General features: G+C 51.2%; 2 protein-coding genes across 4 annotated transcripts in view; both read left to right on the forward strand.

Moving 5' to 3' along the window:
- Arhgef10 (Rho guanine nucleotide exchange factor 10) overlaps positions 1-10,260 on the forward strand; it is a 116,913-nt gene extending 106,653 nt beyond the window's left edge. For all 3 annotated transcript variants that reach the window (XM_085844133.1, XM_085844135.1, XM_085844134.1), the window contains one exon: positions 10,192-10,260. The gene's annotated coding sequence lies outside the window, so the exon portion shown is untranslated. The remainder of the gene's footprint in view (positions 1-10,191) is intronic.
- Kbtbd11 (kelch repeat and BTB domain containing 11) lies at positions 10,253-16,510 on the forward strand. Its single transcript, XM_021170134.3, has one exon. The coding sequence runs from the start codon at positions 10,945-10,947 to the stop codon at positions 12,844-12,846; it is 1,902 nt and encodes a 633-aa protein (XP_021025793.2). The 5' UTR covers positions 10,253-10,944; the 3' UTR covers positions 12,847-16,510.
- The last annotated feature ends 205 nt before the right edge of the window (positions 16,511-16,715 follow it).

Genomic DNA, 16,715 nt, shown 5'->3' on the forward strand with positions numbered 1-16,715 from the left:
AGCAGGACCTCTGTCCTACCCTACAGTACCATCAGAGCCTACAATGCTGCTTCATCTTGTACTGCACCTCTCTCCTTTTGCCGGAGCTAGCTACATCTCACCCTATCCAATTCGCTATTGTTTTAAAATGCCCGGAGTTTCCAGCAGTCTCTGGGGATCCATGCCTCTGGACAAAAGCCCCAGCTCGCATGTCCCATGTGTCTGAAGTGATGCGCTTCCTTTCCTCCGATGTCTGCAAGACTGCAGTGCTCACAGTTCCCACAGGCGCCGGCTCTGCCGGGAAGGAGCCGCAGAGCCCTGTGCTCCTCTTCCCTATTTTCCAACTCAGTGAGGTAGGGTCACGGGAACCGCAGAGCAGACACCTACCGTAGACTCCCTAAACACCAGAGTTTAAGGGAGGGCACAAAGGGAAGGACAAGACGACCAGGATCTCAAACCACCAAAGGAAAGGTGAGAGGAAATCTTACCCACCGGTGCTCACCTCATGCATAAAGTCGGTTAAATTCTCCAAAAAAAAAAAAAGCACATGACAGCTATTATCCAGATAAGATTCAACTAATGCTGCCTGTGAGGGACAGGCTTCACTTCTAAGGGTAATGCATGAAGTGAGGGGGCAGAGAGTTCTACAGTGTGAAAGGACCCACAGGACCATGGGTGGCTGTGCTGGTGTCCAATGGAACAAGCTATCTCAGGACCTTTACAGCCAGACAAAGGCACCCTGTGCTGCAGAAGCATATGCAATGATGGTAATTAGAACAGTAGTATTAATCAGGGGTACAACAGTGTACTTGGGAAGGGAAGGGACTTATTCGACTTACACTTCTGCATCACTTACTGTTCATCATTGAAGGAGGTCAGGAGCTCAAGAGACTGGAACCTTGCTCATGCATAGGCCATGGAGGAGTACTGCTTACTGGCTTGCTCCTCACGGCTCGCTCAGCCTGCTTACAGAACCCAGGGCCACCAGCTCAGGCAGGCACCACCCACAAAGGGCTGGGTACTTTCCACCAATTATTAATGAAAATGCTCTACAGGCTGGCGTCCATCCCCATCTTACGAAGACATATTCTCTGTCGAAGTTCCCTCCTTTGATGACTGTAGCGTGTGTCAAGTTGACATAAAACCAGCCAGCGCAAATAGCAACAATAGTAATACAGAGATCAGTTTATCAGACAGGCAGTGTTAAGTTGCTGGACTCACTTGTTCTTGGAGCTAGGTGTTGTTTGGAAGGCTGACAGAGCAGGCAGCTGGCATAGCAAGGTGTCCAGAGCTAGCAGGGACCTGCTGGAGACTTACCTTGGTTAACTTCTGTGTCCTCCTTCTCCCAAAGGAGAGGGAGGGACACCTGGAACTCTACCTTAAGACTCAGCCTGTTCCTTTGCACGTCCTGTCTATCTTGCTGCGTTCTCTGCTGCTATCTGATATCTACTTTCTGTTCTTAGAAGTGCCCAGAATATGCTCTCAGGTCTGAGGAAGTTCCTGTATAAACGAAAAGTGCCTTTGTAATCCTCCTGAAACCCTCTTAGAGAGGTGGTGTTGATGTCTACAGGCAGGCTACCAGCAGAAGCTGGAAGTGTATTGGGCCGCCATCCGTGTGACCTTTGGCCCCAGTGGGACATAATCCTAACTGCATAGTCCCCTTGGGACCCTGTGCTGAGGTTGTGAAACAGTCCCTCCATTCCTCACACTTTACCCTTGTCTGGTACACTCGGGAAGTTTCCAGCTCCGAGAGGGTATCAGTGCTGGAGTGTAGGGAGAGGCCACACCAGTCACAGCCTCACCATTCCAGGGTGGCCAGGAAGTCTTGCCAAGCCCTGGTCCAAGCGGAGCTCCTGAATGTGCTAGGGAGGCAGCCTTTAAACCTGCACACCAGGAAAAATGAAATAAAGACGAACGCTGGCCACCCCTGAGAAGCCGGCGAGGGTGGAGACATCTGGAGTTAGTGGTTCCAGCTCACCTCAGGGCCTGATTGTAGGCAGATTTTGCATCCGCAGGTGTCTCCACCTCTCGGGTCCTTGGTACAGGAAGTGGCCTTCTTGTTCTTACCTATCAGACCACAGGTTCTGATGCCCTCTTCCACAGTGATGGTTAAACTATGCCAATTTAAGAGAACCCTGCCCAGCTCTGCTCTGCTTCACAGCCAAGTCACCTAGTTACCTAGACTGTCATGTGACCACGCCAGGTGCCCCACCTCGGTCTTCCTGTTCGATCTTATCGGTTCTAGCCCTCCTCTTCCTGACATCCGAACAGGAAGTGTGACTTTGCACACTAGCTGTGATGAAAAGACTCATGTTTTCCCTTTGGACCCGAAGCAGTTAACGCTTGCTGTTCAGGCTGAACAGCAAGCTCTGGTTCCATCACATCCTATGTTTGAGAACTGAGCAGAGAGTTCTCATGATGTAGGCACAGTGGGTGAGAAGAGCCATGAGGCTGGAGGCTGGCTGGGGGCTCCGGTCTGGTTTAAGTTTGCCCCAGCCGTGTTTCCAGCCAGTGGCTGGAAACACACACACAGTTTGGGATTTGCCTATGCTTGGGCAGCCCACATCCCGCTGCCACTGTGTGACCTTGCCCAGGTTTTACTCCTTTAATCCCAAGAGCTTAGAATTTCAGAAATCACGCCCTGTGAATGTTCCTTTCGATTTCCTGTGTTTCGTTTGCCTAGAACACAAGTAGCCGCATCAGTCACTCACCTGTCAGGCCCAAGAACATGGAGTCCAACCGAGTCCAGTTGCCTGGTGACAGTATTCCTTTGTCTGGGTTTCGCACCATGCGTTTAGTGTAGGCTTACTCCACTGGAAAGTCTCCCACTGACTTATTCAGAGCCACAAATTATAAACTAAAAAGACTTTGGATAAACATCAAGTGTCAAGAAAGGAAGCGCTCCTGCTCCTGAGATTGACCATTATTGCTGGGCCTTTGATGTTCACCCATTCTGAGAAACCCCACAGTACAACGCCGGAGGAAACGCCCCTGTACTTCACAAGTGCGTGCTGCACAAAAGACCCATCCCGCCCTCCTTCCTGTGTTTCCCCCTTTATAAATGGTAGGCAGCACGTTTATATTTTATAAAGTGTATAAATGGCATTATAACATGACATCCTGAAAACTTTAAAAAGTTGGACTTATATTTGTGGGATTCACACTGCATGGCTTGTGCAGATTTTAGTTTGTTGATTTGAAGGTGAAGTTAGCAGTGTTGCAAAATAAGAATCAAAATCTTTTATTTTTTGTCCACATCTGAAAGGACTAAGCAGGCACCCTCCCCCCTTCAAAGCATCGGCTGGTTTCCTTCTTTGAAAGCCACTGAGGGTCCTGCTTAGAACCAAGGTGACAGAACTCTGTGGCCACTCAAGATCCCGCTGCCCCACTGGCTCCCGAGGCTCCCTGCAGCTCCGCTTACCACTCTCCTGGGGAACCAGACTCACTCGCTCAAGCCTTACCCCCTGAGGCTCCCTCTGGCTCCAGAGTAAATTCCATATTCCCTGAGAGCATCACCTGACCTGGAAGTCAGGTTCTGTCATGACATCCCAGGTCTTGTGTCCCCTCTTAGCTGATCATGGCATCTGATTCTATTGGAACATGTGCTGGCTCCGTTTGTCTCCTCCTGATACAGTTCGTGGGGCTGAGGACTAACCAGTGTCTTGCCCCATTCTGGTGTTCCTTCCTGTTGTACACAGCACATGGCAGGTGCTCAGGTGCATCCATGAATCACTACCAATAAGTGTTTTCCAGTGCTGAAGTCAGTCAGAACCTGAGGAGATGGTTGGAAAAGCTGCAGGTTCATCCGCCCAGCTGGTCTTCACTATGGCACTATGACTGGCAAAACATTCAGTTTTGGTTTTGGGTTCACAGAAGAGGTGACAATTAGGCTGACCGACTCAGACATTGCCAGGGATTGGATGTCACAGCTATAAATGTGAGGCAGACTGACAGTCTGTCTGTGTCCCTTTTCCCCAGGTCTTAGTGATTCTGGGTGTTTGTGCTCTGTATTTCTCCAGCTTCCTTTGAGTCACCAAGAAGGGCAAACACTTAGGATTTCAGGATATTCTGTAAGGAACACAAGACCTAGGACGTCATGATAGAACCTGACTTCCAGGTCAGGTGATGCTCTCAGAGAATATGAAATTTCTCTGAAATAACTCAGTGTCATGAGTTAGCTCACATGGGCTTGGTAACTAAGGACTAGGAATGCCAGCTGCCTCAGCTGTCCTTGCCAAGGCCACCTGCAGACTGCACAGGGACAATTGCGGAGCACTGCTGGGCTTTGTCTGATCCTTTGAGACCAAGCAGCTAATACCTCTGAGCACAGGACGTTTCTTGTCTGAAGACTGTGGTAGCTGTTCTGCTAGTCCCCTGCGTGCTTGTGTTGGTGGCCACGGCTGTGAGAGCATACCTGATGGGTGCTGGTGGTATGTAGCGCCCAGACCTCAGATGCCTGCAAACCAGATAAAGCAGGTTTGGGACCAGGCCCAGTCTAGTGTTCTCTCTCTCTCTCTCTTGCTTTCCATTTCTTAGATCATTTTACTTGCATGTTAAATTACACCACACACACACACATACACACACACACACACACACACACCAAACAGGGAAAGTTTTCCCTTAGTTCCAGCTTAAAGCCTACTGGGGCAAATGCTCTCTTTGGTGCCGCCCTAAGCCTACCATCAAGTCTCTCATGACCTCAAGGTCTACACTGAGCTTGCCATAACGTGATAGCAAACATAGTTCTGTGACTAGCATTCCATCGGGGCCAAAGAGACAATAAAAGGTCAGAATGTACTAGACTCAGTGCTTCTATTCTAGAGCTGAGATAACCAGTCAAGATGTCAACTTCCTGGAGTCCCAGCTCACAAGGGACAAGTGTTCAAGGCTTGTGCAACAGCAGCAGGGGCACCTTAGACACACTCAGGCTGCACTGCGTCAGCCAGCTGTAGCTCATGAGCCCAGAGGCACCTGTAGATCCTGAGTTGTCTGTCCACAGCGATTTGACTTTGGGCGTGGATGGCTTTAAAGCCATCTCCCCTGTGAAAAGTACTCTCTCAGCATCATACTTTCTCAGAGAATGCTGACATCCTTGGAGTTCAGCTGCACCCGTGAGAACTCCAACCTTGGCACTGGCCAGTGAATGAGTCAGAGAGCTGGAGAAGAGCCCCTACCCCAATCACCAGCCTCCTTGCTTGTACCATGGGAGTTGAGATTCCTGTTTCTTGGGTTGGGGTGTTTGGTATTGTCCCTGCATACAGTTGCTCTTCATATCAGTTGTTCTGCATGTCAGTGGCTCTTCAGTGACTGTGGCCAGGCTGGGGGTGCAGGGAGATAAAAGGGGAGTAGAGAAACCCATGAGAGCTCAGATGGTGGTGTCAGAACAGTTAGGGATGAGCATTTGGGAGAGGAATTTAAACATTATGCTTTTTTTTTTTTTTTTTTTGAAAAACTTCACAAAGACCAAAGCTACTACCGAGCTTCACTGTCCTAGTTTTTGATACATTTGAGACTTTCAAGATACGACTTTTATGCTCTAAAATCTGCAAATGGTATCATTACAAAAAGCAAAGAGGTTTATTTCTTTGAATATGGAAACACGTTGGGTGTGATAGCGTACACCTGTAAATCCCAGCACTAGGGAAGCAAGAAGGTCTCTAGCTTGAGGCCAGACATGGCTGAGTGGTAGGGTAAAGTTCAGCATGGGCTGTAGAGTAAAATTCTGTCTCAGGAGAGGGAAAAAAAAACACAGGAGAGTTCAGTGCGGTTATCCACAAGAGACTGAGGTCTGCTTCACCAGCAAACGGCACGGCCACCAACCCTGTGAGAGGCCTATCATCTCTCACATACATCATAGGGTGTGTTGTGTGTTGTATGCTTCGGGACATTTTTATATGGGTGCTTTATGATCTATTTTTTTATATCCCTCATTAATGAAAGGTCTCAGGTTTCAGGGTCCTGGGGTGGCGGGAGCGGGGGCGGGGGCACTGAATGGCTTGTCCTTTCAAGCAAGAGATTTATTACCTATTAATGTCGTAGACATACAGTATGGCAGGGCGTATAAAAAGTTCAGACCCGTGTGTCTAACAAGGGGCCCCTCAGAGGTTTCAGAGTGCGTGAGGGTCCTATGCCACGTAGCTGATGAGCAGCCTACAGGACACCCTTGTTGTTGAGTTGACTCCTGATTGCTCTGTCCATCGGAAAGTCAGGATTATAGGTTCAAGGAAAGTCAGAGTGTGGTGCCTGTCATTCGTTGTAGGAACTGTGAGGGGACGCAGGGGATGATGGTGATGGGCTGCTGGGTCTGAACGTGGCCTCTGTAACTCCACCCACACACAACAGTTAACATTAACTCAGCTCCTTGCTGGGGTAGACAGATGACAGGGATCTTCCTCATTCTGAGTGTCACACCAAGTGTGGGGAGCAAAGATACTTTCCTCAGGGAGCTTGTGGTCCTATAGGTGTGGGGGACATAGTCGTGATGTGGGAGAGACAGAGGGGAGGTTGGTCTTTAAGTACATGATATCATTGAAGTTTGCCTCAAGTTTGTAAGCCCATCAACAAACTTATAGTGGGTTGGCTGTAATAAGCTGAAAGGATTTTTTTTTTAATAACTGGAATTCTAGTGAAGCATGGCATTTAATTTGGAATAAACTGATGCCCACATTAAACACATAGCCCAGTGTCCACATTGGGAAGTCACACACTATCCGATGCTTTGGATTCATATACATGGTAAATAAATGAACAAATAGAAACTTAGAGTTGTTTACACACTTTTAAGGTCTAGAAGGTCATACTCTCACAGAGAAAATGTCGTGCAAATTGTATATAATTAAGTCTTGCTGTCGTGCATGCTTTCCTGACTAGGTAAGAAGGAGGCTTTCTTTACTACCCGTTCCTCTCCCCAAGCGTCTGCAAGGTCCTGCCTGGACAAGCTGCCTCACTGAGAAGAGTCTATCCTAAGGTCAAGAGCAGGCTTCCAGGGCTTCAGTTACTGCAGCAGAATTGTGAGAGCACTCTGCTGGACATTCCAAGGAATTCCTCAGCCCAGAGCCAACCACAAAGCAGGGAAATTTCCACTTTCAAACCTCCATCTGGTTTAGAATTTCATGGGAATGGTCTGAGTCTTTCTCTTTATTCTGCTTGCTTAAACGTTCACAAGTTCTTAAGGCCGGGACAGCTTACAGTTAATACTCTGATATCAACGTGGCTGTTCCAATTCAACAGCTAATGTTGCTTCCCTGAACATGGCTCTACACAAGGACAGGAGGGAAGTGGGTTCACACCAGTGTCAGCTCAGTCACTTATTCCCAGACAGGCTGTCAGGAAGCCATACCTGGGGCTTCTGGGCTGGTGGCTCTGTTTCCAGGTTAAGCCTCTGTAATGGGTGCCTTGCTCCTATGGGGAAGTTTGATATCCCCCAACTCTTCTTTGAGATGGAGAACTGTGTAGTCAACCTGAGCTCCCAGCTGAGGTCACCAGGGTTTCAAAGTGTGACCCTGGCTCTCCTGTAGGACAGCGTGATTGTCAGGTTGCTAGTAGCCTGTTCAGAGCCAGTTTCATACAGGCATGGTTGACAGGTTAAGCTGCGTTCGTAGGGTGGGTGCTGCTGGCTGTCATGAGGTGAGGGGAGCAGAGTGAGGCTTACAGCGGGGTCATGCTCAGACCACAGGACTCAGCCTGCCCACCCTGCTGTCTGTGCAGAGGGCAGCGTAGGACACCGAGGGATTCAGTTCAATACTGTTAAAGACATACTCTGGAAATGCGCTTCCCCAAGGCATGATGGTGCTGTCTGTTTCGGGACTAAGGGCACTGTCTTAGTTAGGATTTTACTGCTGTCAACAGACACCATGACCAAAGCAACTTTAAAACGAACATTTAATAGGGGCTGGCTTACAGGTTCAGGGGTTCAGTTAATTATCATCAGGTATGTTGCATGGCAGCATCTAGGCAGGCATAGTGCAGGAGGAGCTGAGAGTTCTACATCTTTATCTGAAGGGTGCTAGCACAAAACTGGCTTCCAGACAGCTAGGATGAGGTCGATGTCTACAGTGACACACCTACTCTGACAAGGTCACACCTCCTAATAGAGCCACTCCCTGGGCAAGCATATACAAACCATCACAGGTGTTAAGAACACATTGAACATGCTTTTGGCGGTAACTGAGTGTCCTTTCCCTGAATGGGTAGGAGGAGCTAGAGTTAGTGTGATCCCAGACCTAGTGAATAGAGACAGGTTCCATAGGTGTGGGCCAGACCATACCTTTGCCTTAGCATAGCTTAGGCGTGTACACTCAGCTCACTTATTGAACCTTCTTTCAGACTTCATACTTTCTCCAGGATCTTTAAACGGCCGATCCCAAGCTTCCCTTTTAGAGTCTTCTGTTGCTTGATTCCCCTCTCAGGCTGTGAAGGAACATAAAGATACCATGGTCTTATCATCTATACATTCCAGGGACTGTCAAGCCAGGGAACCTGGTCATTCTGAGACCACTCCCCAGGTCAGACAGCTTTCTAAGGTTGATGGTCCGCAGTCTCTCCCAGAGGTAGTGTGAAGAATGGGCCAGTCAGGGAAGCTGGCCCGGCTTCTGCTCATACGGTGAGGTTTCCAGACATTTCCACAGGAGACACAGTATGTCCTGCTTCTGACTTCCATTGCCTTCAGTGGCTAAGCCCAGAGGAGAAGCTTGACAACCTTTGGGCTGCTGGTGCACCTCTCTGTTTGCAGTCACCCTCACATCCTCATTGCTATGGGCCAGCAAGTCCTTCTGTTCCCTGGACTGACAGAGCTGGGTAGAAGCTTCACTGGGGTGGTCATAGATCATCCAGAGAACATCACAACCTGTGTTCTCCTCCGTGGAGTCCTCTGACCAAGGTTTCAGGTTCACAAGCTCCCCTAAGGTTATATCTCTGGAGGCTCTTACTACAGTGCAAGGGGGTGGGGTGGGGGTGAGGGTGGGGTGGGACATGCCACATGAAACAGATCTGGAATGGAGGGAACTGAACATCTCCAAGTTCCATGATAAACATCAGTGGCAGAGTGGCTGGAGTTGCCGGGTGTAGGTGGGCATGCTTCACACTACATACTTCTATGTTATCTTCTTCACTGTAAGGAATACCCGATAAACAAGGGAAGAGTGTTTGGGTCTGCTGCTTAAAAGGATCATGGTCCATTATATGTGTGGTAGGTGTGACAGCATGGTCCATTACATGTGGTAGGTGTGACAGCAGGGGCTTCATCTATGGGGGTGACAGTCTGCCCAGGGTTTGTCATGTCCTGGCAGATGAGAAAGCAGAAAACTAGGTGGGAGAGGGGTGGGCTATAACCCTCGAGCCATAGCCCCAGCTCCTAAACAGATGCATACACACACACACACATATGGATAGCAAGGAATGTGGCCCAAATCAAATTCATAACTTAAAACATGAGGGTTTAAAAAAAAACTTTTAGGGAGTGGGTTAATGTGACTGTGCAGGTCTCCCCAAGGAACTCCATAGATGGCAACATCCTGTCTCAGTGTCAAAAGGTTGGGCATGCCCTCTCCTTCAGGCATCCAGTCACCTCCAGCAGCAGCACTGGCTGGGAACCCTGCGTTCACACATAAGCTGGAGAGGGGCAGGTCACACTCGAACCATCTCAGCACGTGTGTAATGGTGTGTGTGTAGAGCAGGTCATGAAACATGTAAGGAGAACACCTGAATGCGTCTTCTCCCTTGCCTAGGGGGACAAGTGATTCTCTACATAAGTGTCAGGCCTGAGCCGGCTCTGCTGTTCCTAGTCAACCCCTTCAGAAGGCTAGAGTACAGCTGGACCACAACAACCTGCCCCTCAGATCGCCAGCAAGGCAGAGGCCAGTGTGTGCCAGGGCAGGAGAACTCCGCCTAGTGTTCTTAGGGATTCAGACACCTGCCCATACCTTCTTTGGTTGCCTTCATGCTATTTGGCAGTTGCCTTTCTGAGGAAGAGACCTGATTGCAATAATGACCACACAGGGGTAGCAGGTGGAGCCTCAGGGAGCATGAACTGGGTTCTTTTTAGTCCTGCGCCTGGAGGAAGGCTGAGTGATTATGTATTTCCTGTCCACCAAACTCCAGGGGTGATCAGACACGTGGCCACCAGTGTGCTAACTGAAACTGGCGGAGGGCCTGGGGTAAAAGCGTTTCACTCAACAATGAAACTAAAATCTTCCCTCTTTCCTTCTGCAGACAGGAGCAAGAATGTGGAGAGTGATGTGGGAAACCTGACGTGGAAGGAAGCAGCAGAGGCTCCGGAGATGACAAATGAGGAAAACCTGGGCACACACAGTAACTGCCTTTCCAGACACTCGCCCATAGGTGGAGTGGTTTCCTAGGTGATCAGTGTGGGCTTGAAGCTGCCACCCTGATTCAGACACACCTCAGCTGAATTCTGGGCTGCATAGCTGGAGTCTGTAGAACAGAGCTGAAGCTAAGGATTTAAATGTGGTCACTGTCCCTGGAGGATTTATTGGTCCTGGGTCTACAGTACTGTGATACAAGGTGACTCAGTGGGTTCACACAGAGTCCAAGGAAGGGCATGCTGTGGACCAGACACACTTAACCACAGTTCTCCAAAGGAGCAACACAAGGGAGCCTCAGCTCAGGGCTGTCGGATGTGCAAACTGCGAAAAACAAAACAAAACAAAGCAAAAAACCCAAAACCCTTGTTGCCACCAGGCTGGTTTACCTCCGCTCCAACGGATATAGCCTGAGTTGAGGTTCCTCTTTCGAAAGTTCAGAGAGTTGGGCGAGTCCTCCTCACAAGAGAGGAGAGTGGGAAGGGCAAGGTGGGAGTGGCGTGATCAGGGGGTGGACATATGTGAAATCTGATCCGGTGCCAAGGAAAGGGTATGTGCTGCCAGAGACCCCAGGGCAAAGCTCAGCCTTCACCAGGCATGTCTAGCTCCTGAGCTGGCCGACTGCACACAACACAACCCGCTCATGGAGAACTCGGTGGCGCCTTTCGTCCTCTACTCGGGGACTGAGCCTAGGACTCCGGGAGAGGACAGCCTGCCTCTGCCAGCCGAGGAAGAGGGCGCTGCGTCCTCAGCGCAGACACCCTGCAGTCTTAGCGCCTCATTGTGCTTCAGCTCCGGGGACGACTCCCCGCCGCAGTCTCGTGCCTCTGCCGCGGAGGGCTCCGAAGCCTCTCCGCCTTCTCTCCGCAGCGACCTGCGTGTGGTGGAGACGCAGTGGGATGTCAGCAGCGCCGCGTCCCCAGAGTCCCCGGAGGAGTGCGCGCGCCCGGAAGAGCCCGCGTCGCCGGAGGATCCCCCTTCCCGACACGAGCACGCGCGTCCCGTGGAGCTCGAGTCTTTGGACGAGCTTGGGGAGTCCGTGCCTGTGCCGCCCGGAGTCGGGTCGGTGCACGGAGAGCCCGACCTGGTCATCGAGGTGGCCGGTCGCCGACTGCGGGCGCATAAGGCGGTGCTGGCCGCACGCAGCGACTACTTCCGCGCGCGCGCGTCCCGGGACGTGCTGCGGGTGCAAGGCGTGAGCTTCACTGCCCTGCGGCTACTGCTGGCCGACGCGTACAGCGGGCGCATGGCGGGCGTGCGGCCCGACAACGTGGCCGAGGTGGTGGCCGGCGCGCGCCGCCTCCAGCTGCCCGGCGCTGCGCAGCGCGCCACCGAGGCCATGGCGCCGCAGCTGAGCCTGGACAACTGCTACGAGGTGCTGAGCGCAGGCAAGCGGCAGCGGCTAACCGAGCTGCGCGACGCCGCCTACCGCTTCATGAGCGACCACTACCTGGAGGTGCTGCGCGAGCCCGCCGTATTCGGCCGCCTGTCCGGTGCAGAACGCGATCTGCTGCTGCGGCGCCGCCTGTGTACCGGCCGCACCTGTCTGCTGGCCGCTGCGCTCGGGACAACCGGGGAGCGCTCGGGCAGTCGACCGCAGAGCCCGTCCGGGGACGCAGAGTCGCGCGGGGACGCGGCCGTTTATTGCTACCAGGCGGAGGCCGGGGAGTGGCGCGAGCTGACCCGGCTGCCCGAGGGCGCGCCAGCGCGCGGCTGCGGCCTCTGCGTGCTCTTCAACTACCTCTTCGTGGCGGGCGGTGTGGCTCCTGCGGGTCCCGATGGCCGCGCGCGCCCGTCGGACCAGGTGTATTGCTACAACCCGGTCACCGACTCCTGGAGTACTGTGCGGCCGCTGCGCCAGGCGCGCTCGCAGGTGCAGCTGCTGGCCCTGGACGGCCACCTGTATGCTGTGGGTGGCGAGTGCCTGCTCAGCGTGGAGCGCTACGACCCGCGAGCTGACCGATGGACGGCGGTGGCCCCCCTTCCCCGCGGCGCCTTCGCAGTGGCCCACGAGGCTGCCACCTGTAACGGAGAGATCTATGTGTCCGGGGGCTCACTCTTCTACCGCCTGCTCAAGTACGACCCCCGGCGCGACGAGTGGCAGGAGTGCCCATGCAGCAGCAGCCGAGAGCGCTCTGCCGACATGGTGGCCCTCGACGGCTTCCTCTATCGCTTTGACCTGTGTGGGAGCCGTGGTGACGCTCAGGCTGCAGTCGGTTCAGGTGGCGGGGTCAGCGTTTTCCGCTACCATTGCCTGGCCAAGCAATGGAGCCAATGTGCTGTACACCTGAGGCCCCCTGGCGCACCCGCAGGCCTCCAGCCCTTTCGTTGTGTTGCCCTGGATGGTACCATCTACTGTGTGAGCCGCGCCGGGACCTGGCGTTTCGTGCCTTCTCAGGACACCGAAGCTGGCAGCGATATGGGACCTGGTGGCAGCTTTGAGCCCGAACCCCTGGGATCCCCCCTGGATGTCCGGGGCGTACTCTTTCCATTTGTACTCAACCTGCCTGAGAAGCCGGACCGCGGGGAGCAGGGTGCAGCCTAGGACAGGATCAGCTGGGCAGCTCCACTGTCCAGCATTTGAGGGGACGGGGGTGCTCAAAAGAGTGGGCTAGCCCCCCAACCCCCAGTGGGGGAGGAAGGGCAAAGATGTCTCAGGAATAGAGGAAGCAGAAAGGCCAGGCTGCTGGCCAAGCGCATCATGCAAACGCTTTGAAAGTAAAAGAAGCTTCGCTGGCTCTGAAGACATTTCTCCAATGCTGTTTTAAGCCCCGCTTTGCCGTGCTGGATTCTGCTCTTGCTTCGCTTGTTTAGTGAGGGGCTCATAGTTTAAAGTGTGGGAAGATACAGATAAGCCCATCCCTAAGGGAAGAGGTAGAAGAGGCCACAGATAAAGTAGGATGCAGGTGTGGACTCAGGTGTAATAAGGAGCCTGCTCAGTCCCCTCCTTACCAGTGAATGCAAGACTCTCAAACCTGAATGGGGTCCTAAAAGTAGGCTAGGTATCCTTGCAACTGCAGAGAAAAGGTCAAACCCCGCTAGGAGGTTTAAAATGATAACTTATACGATCTGCGTGAGACCCAAAACGTTCACCCAGTGGTTCGCAAGTTTTTTTTTTGTAGGCTCAACTTCAAAAAGTAATTTGTCAAGTACTGAAGGCGGATCACTTGACCAGTAGAGTTGCCTTTGTTAATGGCAATGTTAGCAAGCAGCATGCTGAACGGGAGAGGACAGGAAGCAAGGGTGGAAGGACCTCAGGTCAGGAGGCTCTTGGTAGCTCTGCATGCTCACCCACTTTCCTGTCTTAGAATGAACTAGGGCATTTTTTCCCCTCTCCCTAGAACAAGGAAGTTAAAATCATGTTTTGACAGTTGCATGCTTTGAACTCTCTGCTTGGTGATGTTTTGAACGTATCTTCTGTGATTCCAATGAGGGAGATGAATTTACAGACATCTCGAAGGTGGTGTGTGTGTGGAGGGATGGGGTGATATGGAGGAGGAAAAGGAGAAACACCCAAGTTTTGAGTGTAGTTTAGCAAGTAAGTGACATTCATTTAACTTCCAAAGACACCCTACTAGAGTCGGAAGGAGACTCATACTTAGACAAGGTTGCAAGGACCAAAACCAAGTCTGTTCATTTTCTCCCATGTGTTAGGATGTTGTGCATTTGAGAATACACAGGCAGGACTTCCCATTTATAAAGAAGTTAAGGGCAAAATATGTGCTCCCAGATAACTGGTTTAGATCCCACAGCTAGCCCACTGATTTATAACAGTGGGGCTCCTAAGCATTCAAAGTTTCTGGAACATAGAGGAAACTTCGCATCCACCCTGTCATCTCCATGGAAATCATTAGCTGGGGGTGGGGGGTGGGGAGGTGGGGGTGAGAACTAGGTTAAGTTTTATAGCCTGCTCTGAAAGGTCACAGTGGAGTGTGTTTGGAAACAACCAGTTTGGGTCTTCTGCGTGACCCAGGGGGAATGGAGTTTATAGTTCCTGTTTGTATGTTCTGGTCTCTCTGTGCTTGTCTGTGGTTACTCATAAACCAAGGGAATGTCTTGGCAACTCGGTTAATCATCTTAAGAAAAAGAGGCTTCCCATTGCCTGGTTTTATTGGTCTTTGTGAGGGGTGTCCTGGAGAAAAGGCTTGCAGACGAGCGAAGGGAGGCAGTGCTTAGAGACACCCCATCATTCCTCAAGCACCAGGCTTATAGAATTCTATCATGTGACTCTTGCCTGAGAAGCCATTCCTCTGAAATTCGAGTTTGGGATGACATGTCCCCAGAGAGGACAGATGTACATCAGACAGAAAAGTCTTCCTGCGCGCATCATGCCCCACAGAACACAAACAAAACCCAAGGAAGTAAAGGATAAATGTATCTATTTACGGATCATGAAAGAACATTAGTTTGCTGATGACAAATAGAGGTGTGGCTGACTTGTTTTTTTGAGAACATATAAAATATCTTGTGCCCTGTTTGTAAACAGTGGTCCCCCCATTGCAAACAAATGCTACAGGCCCTGGCACATCTCAGCAACCATGCATTTTGTTTCTGAGATCTGGAACCACCCATCTGTCTTAGATTCATTGCTCCTTGATATAAGCAACTTAAGGGAGAGAGGGTTTATTCTGGCTCAGAGTTCAGGTTACAGTCCACCAAGCTGTAGAAGTCCTAGGGCAGGACCTTGAGGGAGCAGGTGCTACTGTGGCCTGTAGACAAGAGACAGCATTTAATGCATAATGCCTGTGATGATCTGTATGTGGTTGGCCCAGGGAGTGGCACTATTAGGAGGTGTGGCCTTATTGGAATGGGTTGTCACTGTGGGCATGGTCTTAAGACCCTCATCCCAGCTGCCTGGAAGCCAGTCTTCTAGCAGCCTCTAGGTGAAGATGTAGAACTTTCAGCTCCTCCCGCACCGTGCCTGCCTGGATGCTGCCATGCTTCCACATTGATGATAAAGCACTGAGCCTCTGAACCTGTAAGCCAGCCCCAGTTAAATGTGGTCCTTATAAGACTTGCCTTGGCCATGGTGTCTGCTCACAACAGTGAAGCCCTAACTAAGACACTGCTGCTCGGCTCAGCTCCCTGTCTCCCTGTCTCCATTCCCAGGACCCAGTGAGGAAATGCTGCTACCATAGCGAGCAGCTCTTCCCCTTCTAAGTAATGTAATCAAGGCAACTCCTCACAGGCGTGCTCAGAGACCCATGTTAACACCCACCTTCGCCCCCACAACAAGCGGGAGTGAATTTGTTAAGGTATTCGTTTGGTAGTGAGGGGAGTGAGCTTTGCCAAGATGTGGCTCCAGTGTGTGAAGCAGGTAGGTGCTTCCTACACATGGGCCCTGTTCTGCCTCTTAACTCCACCCAGGAGTTTGGTTGGCGTGAGCACAGATCTGACTGTGGGCTAAGAGTCAAATAAGGCTAACGTGCTTGGGACACCCATTCTCAGTTCTGGGGACATTAACCCTTGTACACAGCCACCCCAAGTGTTTGAAAGGACAGTGCCGTCTTAAGGAGTAAATGATTGACAAGACACACAAAGCTTGACCTTCTGTTTGGTTGACGGGTAATTACATTTATATTGCCAAGATTTGTTTGGAAGCTTAGCAACAAGCTAATGGTTCTCGATTTTATTTTTCTTTCTGTTTTGTTCTTTGGCATGGGACAAGCCCCACACTAGTGCAGACACTTGGCAGCTCAGCCGACTTGGAATGTGATTCTGCTTCTAAGGAAACGATGGCAGAGGTTTCTTTTACTCTAAGGGAAGTGAATGCTGTGGGAATCTTGCTGGCTGCTTACTTTCTTACTTGTATCAGTTTTGTTATATGGGGGTTGTGGGGGGGAACAGTGTCCCTCTAGTCCTGGTGGTGTCTGTGTGACCTGTTAGCAAACTTTGTCCAGTGCTGAAACGGAGTACCTCAGAAGGGTGCACTGTTCTCTGCTGAAGTCACGGTAGAGTCAGGACATGATGGTTCGGAATGTCTCGTTGGCAGATGTGAGCCCAATAGCTCTTTGGTGTAGTGTTTCTCTTTAGGCTTAAAGAGAGTTTTCATTTTCATATTCAGTTTTTTTTTTTAACGTCCCCATTTCTTCTGCAATATTGTTCACAAGAAGGTAATGACTCCAACTGAATGCGGAACTCTTGCCGGCGCTCCGGGTGCATCTGTGTTTATCCAAGCAGACACGTCCTGGATGCTTGGCCCACATCCATGAAGAGGGCCGCACCTCAAGATGCTGAAGGACCTGGCGGGGAACAGGTCCTGGCAGCAGCCTCACCTGGCTTTGTGGCCAGGCTTGGGTTGAAGTCTATGCGTATTCCAATGCGAGTAATGTTGCACTCCCCCACTCCCTCATGCTTGGTAAAGCTCTGACTAGTACCTACTACTAACTAGTACCCATATGCCTCCATTTACTA

This window comes from Mus caroli, unplaced genomic scaffold, assembly GCF_978045245.1.
Source record: "Mus caroli unplaced genomic scaffold, Mus_caroli_1 scaffold_10, whole genome shotgun sequence".
Taxonomy (NCBI): domain Eukaryota; kingdom Metazoa; phylum Chordata; class Mammalia; order Rodentia; family Muridae; genus Mus; species Mus caroli.

Excerpts from the sequence above, each read along its gene's own strand:
- Kbtbd11 (XM_021170134.3), top strand. The coding sequence starts at position 10,945 with ATGGAGAACTCGGTGGCGCCTTTCGTCCTCTACTCGGGGACTGAGCCT.